At 36.5% G+C, this 21,826-nt stretch overlaps 1 protein-coding gene across 6 annotated transcripts in view; it reads right to left on the bottom strand.

Annotated features, from left to right (window-relative positions):
• CHID1 (chitinase domain containing 1) overlaps nucleotides 1-21,826 on the bottom strand; it is a 106,210-nt gene that overhangs the window by 4,921 nt on the left and 79,463 nt on the right. For all 6 annotated transcript variants that reach the window (XM_027702815.1, XM_027702798.1, XM_027702806.1 and 3 more), the window contains one exon: nucleotides 1,495-1,575. In XM_027702815.1, the coding sequence (XP_027558616.1) occupies nucleotides 1,495-1,575 (81 nt within the window). The remainder of the gene's footprint in view (nucleotides 1-1,494; nucleotides 1,576-21,826) is intronic.

The raw sequence follows: 21,826 nt of genomic DNA, 5'->3' as shown, positions 1-21,826 counted from the left end.
TGAACCACTGCAGAATCACTGAGCCACTCAGCTGCCTGCCAAGCACAACTGAAGTTTAAAGTGATTTTCAGATATAGTGTGCTTTATGCATATTCTTCCAGGAAGCCCCCACACAAGAACATCCACAGATTGGCTTTCAAAGGCAAATAACGTCATATAAGTGACAAGCTATCCCTTTCCCACAAATTCATTTTGCCAGGGGGTGTATAAGAAATGGGATTCAGACACGAATCTCAGAAGCATGCCATTCAGAGAGAGCCCTCAGATTTACTCTTTCGAGAGCAAGTTTTCATCCAGGACTTGTTGTGTCTCCAATTGGATTGTGCATTAGAGATCAGTAAAACAGAGCTTCTGATTTATTCCTCTTTAGCTAACAAAAAACTTGTAATTGTTTGCTACAAAGTAATTTTGCAACAGGATACCAAATAATTAAATATGAAGGAATACAGATCCCAGTCCTTTCATAGAAAAACAGAAAACAAATTAAAACACTGCTGAACAAACAGATTTTTCTAAAATTCTTTTTTCTGATAGGAAGTACAAGTTCCTGAGAAGTCAAAAGAAAATTACAGTCTGACAGAAACCTTGAAAATTAAACTAAAAATATAAAAATATAACATTTTTTAGGGTTTGGGGTTATTTTTACATTTAAAAATATTTAAAACAAGAAAGTATTTTGGAAATAACAAAGTAGTTCTGATTTCTTTTTCCTAAAGCACCCTAAAATGTGTTTTACTCTACTTTTCAGTGGTGTGTCTTCACATTAACAATACATTGAGTAATACACAAGACACAGCTTTGCAGAAGTAGTAGGATTTGTTTGCATCATTTTAGTATATTTTTGTATATTTGCATAAAAATAGCAAATTATCAGAGGATTAATAAGATGTTCCAGGGGGTGGGGGTGTTAAATCTATTTTAAATGGATTCTTCCTAGATCAGGAATCCTCTTGTCATTCCATTATGAAAAAGGGAGGACAAAGAAAGTTATAATCTTTAATGCTCTCAGTCCTTCTAAAAATTTTATCTGGGAGTCAATTTTATTCCTATTACATTTCTCTATGGTCTATTCCATTTAGTGGAAGTTTGTTGCTTGAACAATCTTATCAGTAGGACTTGTAAAACCAGGCTCTCGTAGCACAGATTTTTCTCAGAACTATTTTTGGCCAAGTTATTGGTAATCACCCAACAGCTCACAGTACTAATCTCAGAGGCTCTGATTAACTGAGACTCAATAGGTAACTTTGATGGATAACTTCTAGAGATGTGACTCATCAGACTTGTCTTCCAAAGTTTGTTTTAGTTTATGTAATTTCATTAATCCTTCTCTGATTTTCTTCTCTTTCCTGAAGCACTCTTTTATGCTGCAGTTCATTGTTGACATACAGATCACAAACAGCAGAATTTCCATTTGTTCAATTCAGTAGCATACGATAGTCACTGGGTGGTACCCAAAAATATTTACAGAATGGTAAGTTAATAAATGTAACTCACTTTTTATATTCAAAGTAGTGTTCAGCAATTTGTTCATCCCAGATAATTTTTGGTTTGTGTTCCTTCAAGGTTTCAATGTACCTGCAAATTAAAAACATAGATATGGAATTAATTTTTCTAAGAAGCAGTTATGAAATTAAATTACAGAAATTTCTGAAAATGCAGTTCTACCATGTTTAGATGCTGAACACTGTATCGAAAATATCTTCTTGTTGACAACCTAATTTCCTTAACCATTTTACAATTTTCCATGTTCACATATTTAGGCTTTTTTTTTTTCTAAAGCATTGTATATAAGTATCTGAAGGGAGGGTGTCAAGAGGATGGAGCCAGGCTCTTCTCGGTGTGTCAAGCAATAGGACAAGAGGCAATGGGCAGAAACTGATGCACAGAAGTTCCACCTGAATATGACGAAGAACACTGTGTGACCACGCACTGGAACAGACTTCCCAGAGAGGTTGTGGAGTCTCCTTCCCCAGAGATGTTCAAAAGCTGTCTGGGCACAAACCTCAGTAATGTGGTCCAGGGGACCCTGCTTGAGCAGGGAGGTTGGACCAGACGACCTTCAGTGGTCCCTTAACCATTCCACGATTGTGTGTGATTCTGTGAATTAATTAATGTTCATCAATTGCAAATCTATAAGGGCACATGAAGGCAGTGCTTCAGTATTTCTACAGCCTGAAACCCATATGCCAAAGCATAGGAACTGACGTCATCTCTAGGCTGTGCACAGTTGTGTCCTCCAAGGCTAATCAATGCAATTCTCAATCATAAGCTACTATGTAGCTTATGTCATTAGAAAAGTTCTTCTATCAAAGGGGCTTAGTTAATCTTCTAAACATGAAATTGTCAAGGAAAAGTCACTGCTAAGTATCTCTGCATAACAATTTTCTCCACCACTGATTTCTCGGCATTATTCTGTTGCACAGAAATTTTGAACATGGAATGGCCCACCTCACTTGACACAGTGAGAATAGAGTACTACTTGTACCCAAAAAACTGCTTGGGGAACTGGTGTGGAATAGTGGGGAACTGGGAGTTAGTGTGGAATAGCTAGGATGCTGTAAATTTATGTTCTTGGTTAACTCGCAGTATCACCTCAGTGCAGAGACAGTGTCTCCTTGTGTCTGTGTTTCTGACTGGAAAACAGAAACAAAGCTTCTGCCTGCCACATGTAAGAGGACCAGAAGATGGCAAGCTACTGCCAGTGATAGAGGCCACGTGGGTGTCACACAAATAAGAGATGTATTTTTCCCCTGTTTCTTCTGCATCTTTTTAACCTGCATCTTTGGCAATCCATTTTTGAAAAATCTGTCAAAACCATCTCTCTCACAATAGGTCTCATTCTTGTAATAATTTCTCTGCTTATGACAGGAACTGGATGGAGAAATTTCTTTCAAATCATCTAAATAAGATATTTCCCTCTCCTATGTCAAAGACATTTATAACCAATTTCCATCAGCCACTATCCTGACTGCGTCAGTGTTGAAATCCTACCTCACTAATATACATCAAAAAACAGAGCAACAGTTTGCATTTCCCAGTTTGTAAAAGATTTCTTCTCTTATTTCGTCTTATTCTAAATGCAATTAAAACATTCAGCATTGCCAGGAATACCTTCTCCCTTCAGCTGTGGCTTGCTTATTCATATATTGGCAAATTGTTGCCTACTGCTAGCGGTTTTAGAGAAAATTTTCATTTTGTATTTACATCAAATGAACCCAAGCCACACATGCTATTTACCCATCTACATAAGCAAACATATGGGAGCAACTATTGCACTCTTCCTCTCACACACATGCCCTGGAACAATGGACCTTTTCAAATAGTGCAAGTTAAACCTTGGAACCTGCCTATAAGACAGGCAGGATTTTAAGTTGCCCCACTAGAAACATATGCAAAGATATCTAGTTTTGTATATTTAAAATGTAAGGATTGATTTTAACAAACTGTCCTATTCCACAATGACAAGTTCAGTAACGACAGGAGACAACACTCATATAGACTATGGGACCAATATGTTACAGCCCAGAATTACCAGTCAAGACATCCTGGCACACAGCTTTATTCCTGAACATATGACTTTATATGGGAAGATTAGCTCAGTTAGAGAATGATGCTAATAATGTCAAGATCATGGGTTTGATACCTGTACAGGCCATTCACTCAAGCGTTAGACTAAATGATCCTTGTGGGTCCTGTCCAACTCAAAATGTTCTGTAATTCTGTGATACTTGTCTGTGAAATCCTATGCCACATTTCCTAAGTGGAAGGCTTCCTGTGTAAAACTGCAGCACCTGTAGTACAACACATTTGCTTGAGTCAAACATGCTTACCAGGCACCCTTAACATACTATCTCCCAGCTGAGGCAGTACTTGACTCAACAAATGTTTGACATGCATTGGTTTCAAAAAACCTAAAAAAAAAAAAATTAAAAAGTGAAATTTGCCATCACACTGAATAAGAGATGGGATATCAGTGTGTCTGGGGTACCAGAGATCTATATCAATTTCCAAGTTCTCGGAGAGGAAAAGGAATGGGCAGGGAGCTCATCACAGCCAGCTTTCCTTCTTTCCACCTCTCACCTCACTCTTCTCCTTTCAACTCATATTTATTGCTATTTTACTCTCCTCTCTTTCTAATTTATCCCTCTTTCTGCTGCCACTGTCCCAGTTCACATCTGCTTTTATACTCCTATCCAGACTAATTTATTTGCTTCCTCATCCATCAGCTCCTAACTTACTACCTTTCTTCTTTTACCAAGCTGCCTCAGCACTTGTGAGAATGATAAACACTGAAAACGCAGCTTCACTGCCTCACACTACATATTTCCTGGGAAGTTTGTGACCATTTTTAGAGAAAGTCATGCTGTTTCTGTGGTCCTAGCCTGAAACGAGGTCAGCATGAAGTATCTGGATGGTTGATGCTAGTCTCTAAGGAAGCACCAATGCAGCATATAGAAATGATAAATCTGCACGGATCATCAGGAATAGTAACAAAAGGCAGATGTCACCTGCATGTCCACCTTGCAAATGCATGTTCTGACATAGACAAAGGCCATTCTGGATCATTTAAGCTGCCACACCTCTTTTAAAAGGGACACTTCCTCGGCCTACAGACACCAACTGTTATTTTTATCACTGATAGTCCTGGTTCCAAACACACCAGGCACGGCTGGACTCAAACAAACATTCCCTTCCACAAAGTAAATGAGAAGCCAAAACGTACACATTATGGAGTTGTAATGTTAGTCCTGCCATAGATGTGTATCTCTGAAAAACACCAATGTGGTTACACCTACACACTATTGCACTTTACTGCATATTCAACTAATAAATAAAGGATCCAGATGAAAGGTTCTCAAGATTTATGGCTGATGTTCATTTTCTAAGATGCTTTTCTTCCAAAACATGAAAAATGGCATGGCCCTGGAATATGTTAAGGTAAAAACTACAATCTGTAGTCCCCCCGAAGAAGGTATTTATCTTCATGGATAATGCTTTGTTCAGAATAGAAAGGAATCAGTCTCTAGTATATCTTTTGCAACAAGAATATACATTCTAGGAAAACAGATAGCTTCATATAAAGTTCTTAGACTGGGATTTTCTTATGAAGGTTAACTTTTTTAATCCTCAGATACTTTGCTTTACTAGTCCTGAGTCACTCTTCAACAAAAAACTTCAGTGAAAAGGAAACCACTACTGAGCATACATTGCATTTTGATGCTCTTTTCTAACACTTTATATTTTCTCCTCAGTTCTCACATGAACAAAACTCTGACTAGAAGCAACAGGTCTCTAGTCAGAATGAAGGATCATTTGCTCCTGCTGCAAGAAACTGAGTTTATCTTCTACTCAAGCAAACTTGAGTGATTCAGTCAAAAAATACTATTCAGCTTGAAAATCTCTACTACACATTTTCTTTCAGTTTGCTTCAGCTACAAAAGACTTAGTTATTAAACTGTGAACCTACCAGGAATTGTCTCTCCATATCTATCAACAGTGTCTATGCAAGGCAACAAATGTTTTAGAGTCAACTGGATAGGGAGCTGTATCTCTTAATATAAGTAAGAGAAGTCACATAAAAGGCCATATTCTAAAGCTCAAGAGTTCAGATTTCTGATGCAAAACAAATATGGAGAAATAGCTACAAAACAGTTTTCACAGTAGTACTTCTAAGGACATTCCCCCTCTTGTTATGTATCTTCCAAAAAAGCTCTGGTCCGTCTCCCCACTGCTCTGTGTACATCATGACACTGTCTGAAAGGGCAAATACCCATCATCAAAACAAGATTTTTCAGAGGGATATATATATAACACCTGCAAGTCAAACCCCTTTTTAATTTTAACTACCTTGACAATTTCCATTTTAGGCTTTTCTTAAACTATTCCCTTTTTAGTGGGACAAAATGTCAAGAAACAATACAATCTGGAAACACTTTAAAATTTTAATTGAAAAGGTTTTAAAACTCAGAATTTATTTTACCTTCTCTGTGTCTTAGAAGGTTATGTCTAAAGAACAGATGTAAAATTTCTGAATATCCTACAAGCTACCAAATGATTCAGCCATGAAACTAACAGTTTGGATAAAGGATACCTTGGATGGTAATAAATGAAAACACAAAATGAAGAAAATTTGAAAAAGAAAAAAGATTTTATAGCAATTTTGAGTTTCCACTCACTCAGACCCTAAAACTGCAGCTTGCAAAAGGTAGAGATGCCCTGCAATTTAACAATCTTTAGATATTAGCATTTAAAATAGTCCTGTAAGCATGCATATATTTATGAAAAGCTTAGTGGCAGAGTCAATAACAGCATAATATTATATATGTGTGTATATATATATATATATACAGCATTACGTAGTGTGCAGTAATAAAGGTCAGCAATAGACTGAACAATTAAGCTTTCACCAAACTAGTTTCCTCAGGATCGCTTAAGCACTTTTTTACTCATCTCCTCTCACCATTCAATACTATATTTACTATATGTAAGAATAAAATTTCAGCTTTAAAAGGTGGTAAAGTTGCATACCACTGTATCTCTTGTTTGCACATTAAAGAATTCAGATTTTTCTAACACAAATCCCACTAGTTCTTTCAAAAGCAAATAGGTTGTCCAAGAAAAAGACAGTTACTACATGTGTTCTAGAGCATTAAAAGAACACACATTAAAACAGTTTTTACTCTGATGATTTATGCATTTGAGACGAGTGGAAAGCACACTCTATAAGCATGTTTACAGGGTATGTTATTAAAAATTAGTTCTGTTATGAGCCTTGGTTTATTTAATGTAAAACAACAGCAAATACAGTTTGCAGAGAGAAACCAATCTATTACCTGTTAAAGTATCCAAGTAGCAGCCTAGAAATGAAAAATCTATAAGTAAGCATTACCTTTCTCTACTAATCCCTTTGCTGCTCGCACTTTGCTCTGTCAGTTTTAAAAGGCAATAAGAATATTTTTACTATTTTAATAGTAATAGGTTTCCAACAGAGTAGTTTCTATGAGTGTGTTGCTTTCAGTAAGTTTTATAAAATCATTCTCTCTGATTTCTTCACAATACTTCATCACTGACTTGATAGATGACACTTTTCAGTGTTTCCACACTGCCACACCAACCTCACACAAACTCATTAACCTTTTACCTTCTGCCATGATACACCAACCCAATGAAAATAAGCAGAACCTCAGTGACATTTCTACCATTACTCTGGGCTCTTCAGAAGTGCACCTTGTTTAGCATTCTCAAAGTAACTTAGAAACAATAATACTTTGGTGAACACAACTGCAGAGAGGCAGCCAAGTATTCCTATTTTATAGAACTGTGAAGACACAGAAGACAATGTCAAGCTTTTCAGAAGCATCCTTGTCTCTTGTCTCAAGAAACAATGAGCATCAAAACCTTTCAGTGCCTTACTGCGGCTACAGAAGAAAACATAAACATTATGGCATTTCTATGTATATGGGTTTACATGTTAATAGTGCCCCTTATTATCATTTAACTTTACAGAGGTTTTATAAAGAGACCCACCTGAGAGTGTACACAATGGCACACTGGTAAATTACCCAATGGAACTTCAAGTACAGCTGAAAGTGATCTAGTGCATGTTAACATTTCTCAATATAACCAAAATGGTGGTTCCTTACCAAAAAAAGCCCACAAGCTTACAGTTAGATATTGATCTATGAATAGAAGTAATCACACACAAGGCAGAAGGGTGTAAAAATTTCTTTATACATTTAAGGTTTTGACTCAAACTGACAGATATGAGAGGAAGATACGAAAATATCCCTAAAGAAAACAAGATCTTTATGTCTAAGGCAATAAATATTTCTCAGACAATGAAGATGCAACTAGATTGAGGCAGAAGGTTTGTGTATCTGTTTGTGTACCTTCAATAACACATTGCTGTTCAGCAGAATTACTGTTTCCAAAGGAGAACTGAAAATATGTATTGTTGAGAAGCCTATAGGTGGTTCTTTCCTCAGTCAGAGTTGAACCAGTGCACTGACATTACTGCAACTTAATGTCCATCCTTCACAGAAGAAACACAGGTCCTAATAAATTCCTATAAGAATCAGTAAAAGCATTAGTCCTTCCTAGACTTCTGCTCCATCTCACCCAATAATCTGGTTTACTACAGAATCTGAGACAAGACATAGTGTTTTTGCTTAAAAATACTTTTCAAAATGATGAAAACCAATGCTTGTTTATCCCTACGGGCTTCTTTCAAGAACCAGCAGGCTCATCCTAAAAATAAAATCTCTGAAGATAAAACTGCTAGTTTAAGGGTACATTTTCTGAAATGTTTAAGTAACACTCAGTTGAAGTTAAAGCTTTTTCAAATACATTACTCTAGGTTCAATACTGTGCTCCATTCTTCCAAGAACTGACCTAATAAGCACTTCATCTGAAAAAGTGGGGCTGTATATCTTTGGATGCAAGGCTGAACAAAGTTCAGATACGCTAATAGATCTGCTGCTCAGCTTCAGCTGTAAATAACAAAATCTAAAACCATGCTAGCTCTGTTGCATGTCAGATTGGTTTTTTTGGGGTTTCTTTTACACACATCATAAAAACTTTATAGAGTTTCCTCTTGCTCAAAATATACATATCAGCTATATTCATACAGTGCCACACAGATTATCTACAAAAACTGTTATACTGGATTTCGAGCCTGGTACAATTCAGATAATCTTAATTCAGTGCATAGGAAATGAAATTTGATCCACTCCAGCTATGAAGATGAAGTTTGAGTGCAAACTCATCTACTTTGATATTCTTAATTCTTCTATTCCTACTTCATTAAAAAAGGTACATATAAAAAAATCACATTTCTTTGCCACCCATGCCTAAAAGGTCAGATGGTCTTAATGCCATTAAATATCACTCCAAGCTCTACCAGTTGCTTCTTGTGCCTCTCTCCAACCACTCCTGAATTAAAATCATCTCAACACAATACAAGGTCAATAGCAACATCATCCACCAGATTTAACAACCACAAAAGCCAGCAGGAACATATTTTCCTCACCCCACATCAGGAAAGGAGCAGTGCAGTTCTTCCAAGCCCCTAGCTCACTCTGGGTACCAGAGTCTTTGTGGTTGCCAGGAGGCCTGTGCTGGGTAGGTGCTCACGTCCTCTGTTTCCACAGGGTTGCTAAGATGCCTTGGCTGAGACAGATGGTCAGGGACCAAGCCCCATGCAGGGCACAGTCATGGAAAGGATGCAAAGGAGAAAGAAAGGGAACATACATTGGGTGCAAGCAGCAGAAGGCCCCAAGGATGGGACAAGGACACTGTGACTGAAGGAGAACATCTGCTGGCAGTGTAGCTCCCAAATGACTCTCTAGTCAGGCAGAGCACAAAACCTGCAGGCTGCAGGACACTGGGTATGTAAAACTGACCCAGGTCAGCAACTGCCTTTAGAGAGAAATGTTGTCACTTCTCTCCCCAGAAATAGGAGAAATAGTTCAGGCCAGACAGAAGCAGAGTTGTCTGCAAGGAACCAGAATTTCAGGTGATGAAAAAACTAACTACAATAGGAGACTGAGAAAGCTGACTGTTACTTGGATTCCCTTTGCTTCACAAGATGCTGAGAATGAGACACCTCCAAATAGCCCCAGAAGTGTGTTCAGATTCCTTAGCTGATAATCATATCAGCCCTACAATTTCCACCACCATTGTGAATGAGTGATTTGGCTGGTTAAAGAAACACCATCAAAGGTATTGGCAAAAGGAGGATCTGAACACCAAACACGGATAAAAAGATAAAAGAAACACGGTTCAGGGGTGTTCTTGCCATTAAGTAGTTATAGATGTGCAGCAACAAGTTTACATTATCAAGTAATATACAGCAGACAGTTTCATACAAAAGAAATAATAAATCCCATCCTCGACTGGAAGGATTGTAACTAAAGAAGGTAACCACACTAAAGGAAAATCTGTGGTTGATCAGTGAATTCTGCAAACCTCCAGTGTCCTATGAAGCTATGAAATATATACTCTTTTCCATCTATTGGGACCAAGTTAAGTGAAGAACAAAGAACATTTTTGCTGACCTTCGATTTAATATTTCATACTTGGCAGAGGGGCCTTTCTCCTCTCAGTTGATGGTGTACACCAACAGAACTCACATAAGACTTTCAGACTGTTTTTTGAAAAGACAGAATGACGACAAATTCATGCAAATGACTATTAATCTCTCATTAAAAATGCAAATCTCGGTTAATACATTTTTAACATGCCTTAGAATAATCTAGATAGCATATAATTCCTCCTTTTTTGACTTGAATTGAAGACAGGCTATGTAATAATAAACTACTTTAAATCAATGAGAGTGGAGGTTTATGCCCTTTTAAGAATCTATCTTCATCAGGGCAGTTAGGTACATATTTGAGAACACAGCTTTTAAATCTCTTCATATTTAGTTAAACTAACACATATTCATGGGACAGTGTTCAGTTTTAAAGAAAAGACTGGCACTTTTCATCATGACAAAACAGCAGAACATCTTCCATATCTTTGCTGTACCTCCAACAAATATTTGTATATTTTTATCTGTTTACTTTCTGCTTAACACACATATCTCTGCCTGCTGCTAAAATTTGTTAAAACTAAATTTTAAAGCAAAAAACAATATGTATGTATTTATTCAAAATTATTTCCAAAAAACTCATTACTTAAATCAAATGGTAACATTTGGAGTGAAAATCAAGGGACAAAATGATGACCACCATAATTTTTTTTCCTTTAAACTAACTGGAAATTTCAAAATGCAATACTGTTTATCTCTAACAGGTATGTATATAATTTTTTCTTATTTTTGAATTAAACAACACTACTTATCACATTAGCCCCAACTATGGCCCTCTCAAAGGATTTTTGGTTTGCTGAAGAAATTGTTGATTTAGAGGAACAGTGAAAAAGAGCATTATACTCAGCATATGTTGGATCTGTGCAAATTCTAAAATTTTGGGGAAGTTAGAAAAGAAATCCTTTTGCTGTGTTTGAATGACAGAAGTTGTTTTTTGCAATTATTTGAGGAAATTCAGACAATAAGTGTTTACAATTTATCCTAGTACACTGCTAAAGGTGAACCAGTAAGGCATTTATGTATCTGAAGTTGTTCCATATGCAAACACATTGAATTGCAATAACACTTTCAAAATATCACTTCGCACTCCCTACACAAGTCATCCAACACATGGAGCAATCACCAGTACAGCTGTGTAATTAATAAAAGAAGAATGTCCTTTAAACACTTACTAACTGTAAAGCCAAACAAGTTAAATATTAACAAACACTATGATATGCATGTAACAAAGGTAAATACTGAAAGCCCAAAGCAAAATTAAAGAGCAAAAATCCTGCAAGGCACCAATTAATAAAAACATAGCAGAAGAGAGACTGATACAATGTGAAATAAAGAAACATCTATTTTTAATTTCTTTTTTAGAAACAACTGTTAGGGAAAAAAGCTTTAATTTGCCTTTTTTCTTCCAATTACATCAGTGAACATTGCTTTTTTCAAAAGCTCAAGAAAAACATCTGATTGCTTTAATTAAAAAAATTGTTTCTATTGAATTATGTCTGGCAAGATACTGAAAGGCTCATACCCACAAACAAGTCAACTTTTCTACCTTAAGGCAGGTCGGAGGGGAGAAGTAAAGCTCTACTTTTTATTGCAAGTAGCTATTTCAAAACCATATGGCAGAAGTGCCACCTGGGAATAACTCCCTGTGCCCCACATACCCAATTATCACAAGCTCCTGCTACAGTCATATGCATGCACAGAGATGAGGTATGAATGACCTTGTTGGGTAAAGAAAACATAAAAAGAGGGTGATAGCAAAGCTAGGAGATGAAGAGAAACAGATGGGACTGTCAGCTGTAGAACTGCAAAGCCCTACAATGCAAGAACATGGATAACATGGGGAATATTGCTTGGATTAGATGAAAAAGTTCCAACTACAGTCACTGAAAGACTTACTGACCTGCATTTGGGATTGGTAAGGCTTTTGCTGAGTAATATTTTAATTGTACTTACTTTTCTATAAAGGAGAGGGCTGTAATCTGTTCCTCTTTCACTTTGCATTGTAGCTACTGCAGTAAGTGTCAGTACTGCTTTACGCACATTGTAATCTACAATATAAATACTGCACCACTTCAGAAGTTCTTTTATTTCAATCTCCTCCTCAGGATAACACAGTTTTCTCTTTAAGTACAGAACTATTACTGCCAGGTGATGGATTCTGTACTCAGCATCAAAAATGAGAATCAAATCCCGAAGTCCTGAAGAGAAATAAGAATTACCTCCTCAGATCATGAAAAATGCAGGTTCTTGGCTTACTAATAGGCTCTAACTCCATAACTAGGATTGGTTGAACTAGTTTTGCTGATTGATTTGGGCACTTGCTGACTTGAAATCCCAAATATTGTGTTGTTAGTAATCTTTCCCTTCTGCAAAGCTCTGTATTTCTAGATTGTGATGGCTAATGTCTTTGATCTCAGAAAGTTTCCATACAGCGGATCAATCTAGGAGGAAAAACATAAGAACCTGCTGCAACACGATTGACAGCCAAAATACATAGAAACACACTGAAAAGTCCAAAATGGTTTTATTGGGCCATTTGTCTATGTGAGTATCATATTGGGGAAGAGCTAAATACAATACATGTTAGAGGTTTCTTAAGCTGAGAAAAATAGAAAAGGAAAAAAAAAAAAGATTGGGGCCAAGAGGTAATTTTTATCCATTAATGTTTCTGAGCAAGGCACAGCAATTCAAATATACTGGATAATTTTTCGAATCCTGGGGAATGAAGAGACAGATTACGAGATCTATTAATTTATATTCATGAAACATATTCCAATTACAAGTAGTTTCTGACCCTTTCTGGCCCCATAGCCATTGCAAGAACCTCTTTAATTACTTGCCTCTTTTGCAATAAAATACAATTAAGCAGCACTAATTATTTGACACAAGATATTTTAAGTATGGAAGAGGCTAACCAGTTGCTCTAACAACATAATTTAAGGAACTTGACTGGCAGGTATTACAGATTCTCCTCCCATGGCAGAACAGTTTTGCTGTGCACCCCCATTTTCAAAGGTATCATCTTTGTTGTAATTTGTACGTACAATAAAATAAAAACATATCAAACAGAAGAGTGCTGAGAGAATTCACAAAACCATCAAATTGTCACAGCATTTCACACTTTGGGATGATGCATAAATATTAAGCGACTATGATAGAGGTAGGAAGGCTACTAATTAAAATAAAGAACCTATGTGGAAACAAGTTCTTCCTCTGAAAGACAGAAGTCTGGGATAACATTATAAGTTAAACTAGACAAAAGCAATACCAATCCAGTCAATAATGATGAGGATTTTGTATGATAAAACAGTGAATTCTCCCTCCCTGGGCAGCAACTCTAGATGCCAAGATGTATTATTATTTCTTAGAAATATTGCAACAGCCTTAGTAAAAAAAAATTAATTTGAAAAAAAAATTAGGACATATCCGAAAATTATAAAAACCCCTTATATTTCTTTACATGATTCCAGATAATCATCATTGTCCCTTTAAAGGTCACGTCACATTCCCTAAAAGGTCACAGCAGGAAAGTGGAAACTAAGAAGTTACTAAGTTGCACAAGTATATTCCATGACAAGATTGTCTAATGTCAGGAGCACACTTTGTTCAATCTTACAGCTGATTCAAATTATACTGTTCACTATTTGACCTTGGTCAATCACTCAGATTCAAGTTTTATTTTAACACAATGAAAGGATGAGTAATGCAAAAGGAATTCAAAAGGTACTCAATTTTTACAGATACAAAACCATCATCCTGTAAAGAATTGGTTCTGTAATTTTGAATGCAGAAAGATAATACACCAGCTTCAGAGAACCAGAAATACTCTTTCATTCCAGCAAATGTATGCTGTTTATAATAAAATACAAGCAACATATACAAGTTTTCTTACCTTCTCATTTGAGTTGCTGGATACTCAAAATTAAATTTAAAGCTAACATGGGGTATTTGTGTTTGTTTTACACAGAGGTTAAATCATTTCTTTAAAAGATTCAGCTCTAATAATCAAAATTGATGGAAATCATCACAATTTTATAACTGTGTTATCTGTCATTAACTACAATTCCCTACCATTTCATCAGTATCGTATCAATCATATCTCTTCTTCCTTGATCAGGCAAAGCCTAAACTCTGCTCCTCTGTTAGTCAATGCCTGCACACATTAGTGCACAAGTACTTGCATTTGGACCCACAAATATTTCCAAAAGAGAATTTAGTTAAATCATAAATTAAGAAACTACTGAAATGTTAAGATATTTTAGTAACATTTAAAGAAACACAAAAGTATAGAAATAAACTAAAAATGTTTATTTAGTAGTTAAAATAGTTAATTTACATTGTGCAAACAGCAACAGCATTTCTGCTGTTTAATTTGATTTTCAGAATTTACAGGGGTCTACTATTAAGCATAACATTCATATTCTATAACAAATAACATATTCAAGGTTTTGCTTTCTTTTCAAAAGATTTTAAATCTTACATAAATTTCTTATTTTATTTTTAAAATTTGTACTGAGCTTTAAAGATTCTCATTTTAAAGTCTATGAAATATTTCAGTATGACATACTTGAATATTTTCATATGAAAGCTCTTATAAGGACATACTGTATGAATTTCTGGGGGTAAAAATTACAGTAATATCACCATCTTTATCAGCCCAGCATTAATATAGAAGAACAGATGATAGAACAAGTGCATGAGAATTAATCACAGGATTCATATTCATGTATCATATTTAGACAAAGGAAAATAAATTAAAAGGATCAAAGAGGTGATTTAAAAGGACATAAATATAGTAGGGCTAAAACCAACCTATAAACACAAATCAGGTTTGCTAGAAACATGCACAAGGACATTACATTTTACCTCCAATGTTACTGCTGTTCTACAGAAGGGTAAGACATCTACGTATAATAAAAACATCTTCAATTTTTCCCCACAGTACTGAAGTCTACTGGCTCAGGATTTCCACCACTATTTAAACAAGCATCAACTACTATTTGATTTGCCTGTTAAAGTATTTTCAAAGGGGGGTAGAAGACTATGGGACCTGCTGTATAGTTTGATTTTCACAGCCACTAAGAAAACAATACATTCATTAGTCAAGGATGACAGTCACATCTCACAGGTGAGTTCTGTTGGACTGAAGGATGCTGTTATTGGGTACTCTACTCTACCCTCACACATACTGAAGAATGTAGCCCTTATGTATGGAAATAATCTTTCTGCTTGGGTCAGCACTGAAAAACTGAAACTGGAGCTTTACATCTTTTTCTGGAAATAGTAAAGATGGTGATTTTCATTAATGCAAACAAACACAGAATAACTTCTGCACCTCTTAAACTTGACTAATTGACTGCTTACCTTTGACTGCACTGAAAGTGTGTTTTAATATAACTATGCAATCACTTAATGCAAAATATATTAATAATTTCCATCATTTATGCATTCCAAAGCATTATGGAGCCTAATGAACCTTGCTGTCTTAATTCATCCTGCAAGATAACCTGGTTAGACAGTCATCAAAAAGCTGGTTTCTCATATCATAAAATAGAAGTTTTCACTAATGGAGAATATACTATAAAATATATCTCGTAAGGTTTTCCTTACAGGCTTGACCCTGGGTTTTCCATGGCAGAATCTCAGACTTCTGGTTCCTTTTGGTAGTTCAATCGTGATGCAGTAACAGATGAACAGCTCGACCTGGTGCCTCAGGGCATGGACCCCCAACGAGGGAATTCCTGGGATTTTGTACCCTCACAATCTGTGCCCGTGATAGTTGGGGGTCTTCCTGCTGAGTTATTGGCTCCTGTTGCCTCTTGAGTGCCTGGTCACCTGGCCAGCGCCACAAGTCCCGTGCCCTTTGTGATGCAAAGGGTTGGCACCAGGTCACGGCCCCTTTCTCTCCTCCCCACCCCCCAGGGCACAACCTGCAGCTCACACTGCACTGCACACCCAGCTACTGGCACTGGATGTATTCCTTAACACATCATGCACGCAGTTGCTTCAATGAAAAAATAGGCTCTTTCTTCCTCTGTGTGACCAGTGAAAAAGTTGGTATTGAGGATGTTCACACAGCGTGTGTTTCAGGATGAATTACTCTGGACTAGCCCTAATCTGATTCCACAGACGCAAGGTTCAGGAGGAGAATGAACTAAATGCACTCACGCAGCTCAGCTTCCATTTCAGTCTTGTCCAAAAGAAATGAATTTTGTATGTTCCAAGACTGCTCTGCAATGTGAATTAAAAAAGCAGAAATGGCAGAGGATATGGAAGACTGACTTAAAAAGTGTGTTCCAGAACTAAACGAAAATACATCACACTATTTTTCAATGTTTCTCACTAAAAGAATGATCAGTGGAGTTTTTTTGATTGGTAGGAATTTTTACAGTCTATATGTGTGGTGTAAAATATGCAGTGTACGTTTTTCTTTCTTCCCCTTACTGCATTTTAAAGTCCTTTATGAACTGCCACACGATATTTCAAGTGTCAAGTCTAATTGAGTTATAATTATGACAAGGAATTATTACCTGAATAATGACTTGTATCCCAGAAGATAAGTATCCTAAATATGCATATGTAAGATCTTGATTCTATTGCTAAATGGTGTCAGAATTCAGGGTACCTCAAAAACAGAGCTGCAAAGTCAGATTTATCTGCATTCAAGAAAAGGCTACCAGTTGCTGATCAAGCCTTTCACAGCTGGAGCTAAAAGGTAAAGGGGTCTGGTTTAGCGCACTTTTACAGCAGAGGGAAGGAAGTCTAATCCTCAGCAAGACTCCCAGATGATGCAAAATAGAATCAGACAGCAAGAGCCATGTTACAGTATGTCAAAGTGGTCCCCAAGATATTCATTATGGGCTGAATGTGAAACTCAGCTTTAATTCACTAACAGAAAATTAAATACATCAAAGAACATGCTGATGAGTGACATTCTGGCATTGGCAGTCCCAGTGAGGCGTGTGAGCAAAGAGAATTCAGTAATTTGTGGAATTCTCCCTAGCTGAACCAGATCAAACTCAGAAGAGGACTTTGTAAAGGGAAGTATGTGGGCTGTTAAGACTGATGTGTCAGAGAGGACAATGATTGAATTTAAATATAATTTCAGGGGAAATAAGAAACTTCTTGGGAGGGCACACTGCAGTCTAGTGGTTACACTGTGTTCAACACTCATTCTGTGACAAAATTAATTGCTGCATCTGAACTATCTGTATATCAAACTACTGGGCAGCTCCCTTGCTACAGTGACAGTTCAGTGAGTGAAAGGAATATTACTAAGGTTTTTAACAACAACAACAAGAAAAAACAATTTTTCTAATTTCTTTGTATCATAAAATCAGATGTACAGGAATAAGTGAACAATCAAATGTACAACTGTAAAAGTTCTCAAAGTTCAGAGAGAGCAGGTCAATGCAGGAGAGAGAGAATAGCTCTGGAAGAACTTTGCTGAAACTGAAGGAGTGTATAGTTCACAACCTTGAATCAGAAAACAGTATAACCTTGTTAAAACCAGTAAGTAACAAAGTTAAAGTACAGTCTTACACCTATAAATCCAGCAAAATGTCTTGATGAGTTATTTCAGGCAAATCAGCTACAGTCATCATGATAAGTCTCAAATGGGCAGTGGCTGAAATGTACACATGCAATGTGTACAGGTCACTGCAATGACAGCTCAGCAAGCTGAAAGAACTGTATCCTGTGGTTTGCAATTCCCTGTTTCAAAACCAGTGTGCACAGCCTCAAAAGAACTGAGTTTCACAAGTACCAAGTTTTTCAAGTAGATACATTTAGAAACCAGTATCCGAAAGGTGTACTTGAGGATTTCTCTCAGGGAAAACCTGAAACTCTATTAAAACAAAAAATACGTCCCTTCATCTCACTTTTTGAATATTCAAAATCGTAGTCAATAGGAATTTTCTCCAAGTGTCCTGTTTACAATGTCATCAACAAATGCAATTTGTAAAGCATATAAATTGCACAAAACGGGGTTAGAGGACCTAGAGCAGTGCTCATACAGAACACTTGAAAGAAAGTCAGAAGCAGTACACAGCTATTCTTTTTTATCATTTGGATGTAACAATCCAGATCTGATAAATCAAGGTTTATTATTGGTGTTTCTTAAATCTAAATTTCTATTCCTCCATGTCAATTACAAAGATAAATGTTCTTTTTAAAAAATCCCCCTTACAATCCTCAAAATACATAAATAAAATACTGGCTATAAAGTTAAATACATACAGCCAAGAAACACAAATCAAATGCTTCTATCTCTGATTTGCACATGGCACAGTAAAAAAAAACTTGCATGCGAGGTCAGATCCTGTAACAAACACACTGAGCACTGCTTGCAGGTGGTAAAGCATAGAGCCTAAAACATTTTCACACATTTCTCTTCTATTAAGATCCTTTGCTACAGAAGACTTCAGTAAGAACTAAGTGGTCAAATGCTTTGGGCAACCTGGCTTGCAGACTGTAGAGCTCATATCTAAAGTGATTGGGAAAAGAGAAGGCTCAGGCCACGAGAGTTCCAAATATATCATATTTTATTTCAAGAGTTGGGAAGGGACAGGGTGGTCCTCTATCATGTCATTTAAATATACCTACAAACTTTAAAAAGCATTGGAATAAATAATTAAGAAGATCATAAATTTTGCACTACCTGCAAAATGAATGTACTTTATGTTTTTCAAATATAAAAGAAATGCATATTTCATTAGAAAACAACATGGATTGTTGGTGGCAGTAAGAGCTGGGTTTATGCATTATTGACTCATAAAAAAATTAATTAACTCAAAGATTGCCTGATGGTGCTCATGCCCTTCTGCAACACTAAGCCTGAGGGGCAGTGAAGGTATTTCAAACCCAAAACTTGTGTGTCACATGGTTTTGCTGGCAGTGGAATGCTGGGAAATACCTGCATGCCATCCAGTCACTTCCAGTTACACATTGATCTGCAGCCTAATGAGGGATCAACAGAAAGAATATGGCAAAGCTATGACTGATAGGCAGTATTTCTCCGAGCTTATCAGCCCAGCCCACACAGAAGGAAGTGCTGCACAAGCATTTTGCACGACCTGAGCATTCCCAGGTTCAGCAGCCAGGCGGGAGCACGATGTCACTTACAGAGAACTGTAATGTGTGGCTCCATCAGCCTACAATTTCCTGCTATCCCTTTTCTGTCAGCGGGTAAATGGGAGCAGAGCGTCGTTGTAGATTAAACTGTGAGCATGTGAAATGACAGAATTGGAAGACAACAACTGCTTTAATATAAGGAGACAAATCTGTGTGACCAAAGGATGCAGGCAGGTGTCTCCTACTACAGGCAGTGCAAAGGCAGACTGCAAGTAAATTGGGCATACTGATGCATCTCTGAGAGAACAGCTGTTACATGAATTTTTGCCATAATTTTCTATTTCTGATGTCTCAGAAGCCTGCCTTTTGCTGACTTCAAACCCTCTCAAGACAGAAAGAAGATACCAGTAGGAATCCATAGTTCTGTGCAGAACAGGGCTTTTTCATCAAATCAACAGACATATGGACTGTTTAGCTGGCAACGGTAAGTGGTTGTTTTCACACCAGAAAGAAGTAAGCCACAGTAATTCACAAATATCTGCACTGTGATCTCTGAAGTTCACTCTATATACATAAAAATCTGCAAAAGGAAAAATTAGCAAGGGTGAAAAATTTGCTGATGATAAGAAAATATTCAGAGCCAATTAAAACCAAGTTTGAATGAAGTGAGTTGCAGAAGCTCAGAGAAACAGATTATGTCACAGTAAAATGGAAACCAAAATCTGATGCCAATTAACACAAAATAATAACTATGAGAAAAATACCATCTTGGTGCTGAATAAGCTGCTATCACCCAGAAAAATGACCTTGGAGTTTATATAGCAGGTTCTCTGTTAGCACCAGTCTAGCACTCAAAAATTGTCAAGAAGCCAAACAAAATATTAGAAATTAATAAGAAAGGACCACAGAAACATGAGCTACAAGTGAAAAACTGTTTCACTAACATAATACAGTATTTTGAATGCAGTTCCCAGTTCTAGTGCTTGGAAGCTCATGACATCCATCAAGCAGATTTTAACAAATCACACAGCAACATTCATCTAAGGATCACATTTAACCACACTTTGGCCAATTTCCAGCCAATGCCATTGTCTGCTACATATCCCTTTGAACCAAGAAATAAATAAAAAACCAGAAATCATTTGTATTCCTTTGTCCATAAATACTACAATCAGTTTGGTGAATGTAAAACTTATCTTGGTTTGAGCACCTATTTCAATTTTGTTTTCCCACAGGGCAAGTAGTTACCATTGCAGTAGATGAGGGAGACATCTAGGTAAATGAAAAAGTCTGGAGCAGAGTTCTATCAGTCAAGGTTTAATCTCCATATGGGAACAAGCACTAACAGAACCTGTCAATCACCTGCAAAGTTTGTGGACTCAGGAGGAATTAGAAAAGAGCAGATGAGATTCTGAATCGTATTCCAACAAGTGCTGATTTGGTGCATAAACCTCGCCTTGAAACATACCAAACTCCAAGGTAAATCTAAGCAAGTGGGTTAATTTTAGAGTATTTAGAAAAGCATTAGAAATAGAACCAGATGGTTAATTTTAATTGCAGCAGACCTGGCATCTTACTGATCTAATTTGCCGAGCTGATTGTACAATATACTTAAAGGACCAAGGGTTCTCAAATTTGGTATAATATTAGTTTTTTTTGAAATATACACTATGCAAATATGCTGAGAAACGCCTTAAAAAGAGAGTAAGCCCTGATTTATCATTTATATATGGGTTCTGTAACATTAGCTAGTTGTTAAACATGACCATATTTTTTCCAAATTTAAGTCTCTTAATGCTTGGAATTTAGGAACACTGATAAAATAGCTGTTATTTTTAATCACTGTTATGGTATTTCAGCAAGTCAGCTGCAGACAGAGATGAACTACATTTTCTCATAATTTGTTATTTTTTCATTTCTCTCACTGAGAGCATTACTAAGTTTCAAAACAGATTGCTTACCACTGGAAACTGGCCCTAAGAAAGTCATTGTCAATGTAACGTCAGTTAATATACAAATGGATTTGTTACAGTGACTTTAACTTCTCTATTAAAAATATTCAGTAACATTAAAATTATTTCAAATCGGTGTGATAAAAAAGCAGCAAAGACATTATCTGCAAAACTCCAAACACAATTTGAAGAACATAATTGTGGCACACTTTATCCAAGCAGCCCAATATCATAAAAGGGAGGTGGTACTGCAATGGTATCATGGTTGAATATTATGGTTGTGAGTTCATTGAGATACGCTTCAGAGATTTCATGGCCTGCAAGTCATGAGCATAAGTGATAACACAAGATGATGCTGTGAAATCTGATGATTTAAAAAAGAAATCCAGACTGATCAAAATTCTGGAAACTTGCAAGTGATAGTGAAAGATGAGAATTCTTTACTTTTGAAATGAAAATAACAAAAACTCCATAAATAACAAGCACTTCAGAGATCACAAAGCACACATATTTCTTGCCATTCTGCAGTTTTAAGCTATAACATAGGATAATCCTGGTGTTCCTGTAAGTGCACAATCCCTCAAAGTTTCATCTTACTGTCATTGTTAACAAAGCAACATTTCAGAATGAGACATAAAACCATAAAATAATAAAGGTGTTCTCCCTGTCAAAAAGACCAGGCTAATCCGATAAATGGTATTTAAAAAGTCGA

Source organism: Neopelma chrysocephalum, unplaced genomic scaffold (assembly GCF_003984885.1).
Source record: "Neopelma chrysocephalum unplaced genomic scaffold, ASM398488v2 Primary Assembly neopelma1_24, whole genome shotgun sequence".
Taxonomy (NCBI): domain Eukaryota; kingdom Metazoa; phylum Chordata; class Aves; order Passeriformes; family Pipridae; genus Neopelma; species Neopelma chrysocephalum.
This window is presented reverse-complemented; position numbering and strand designations above follow the sequence as displayed.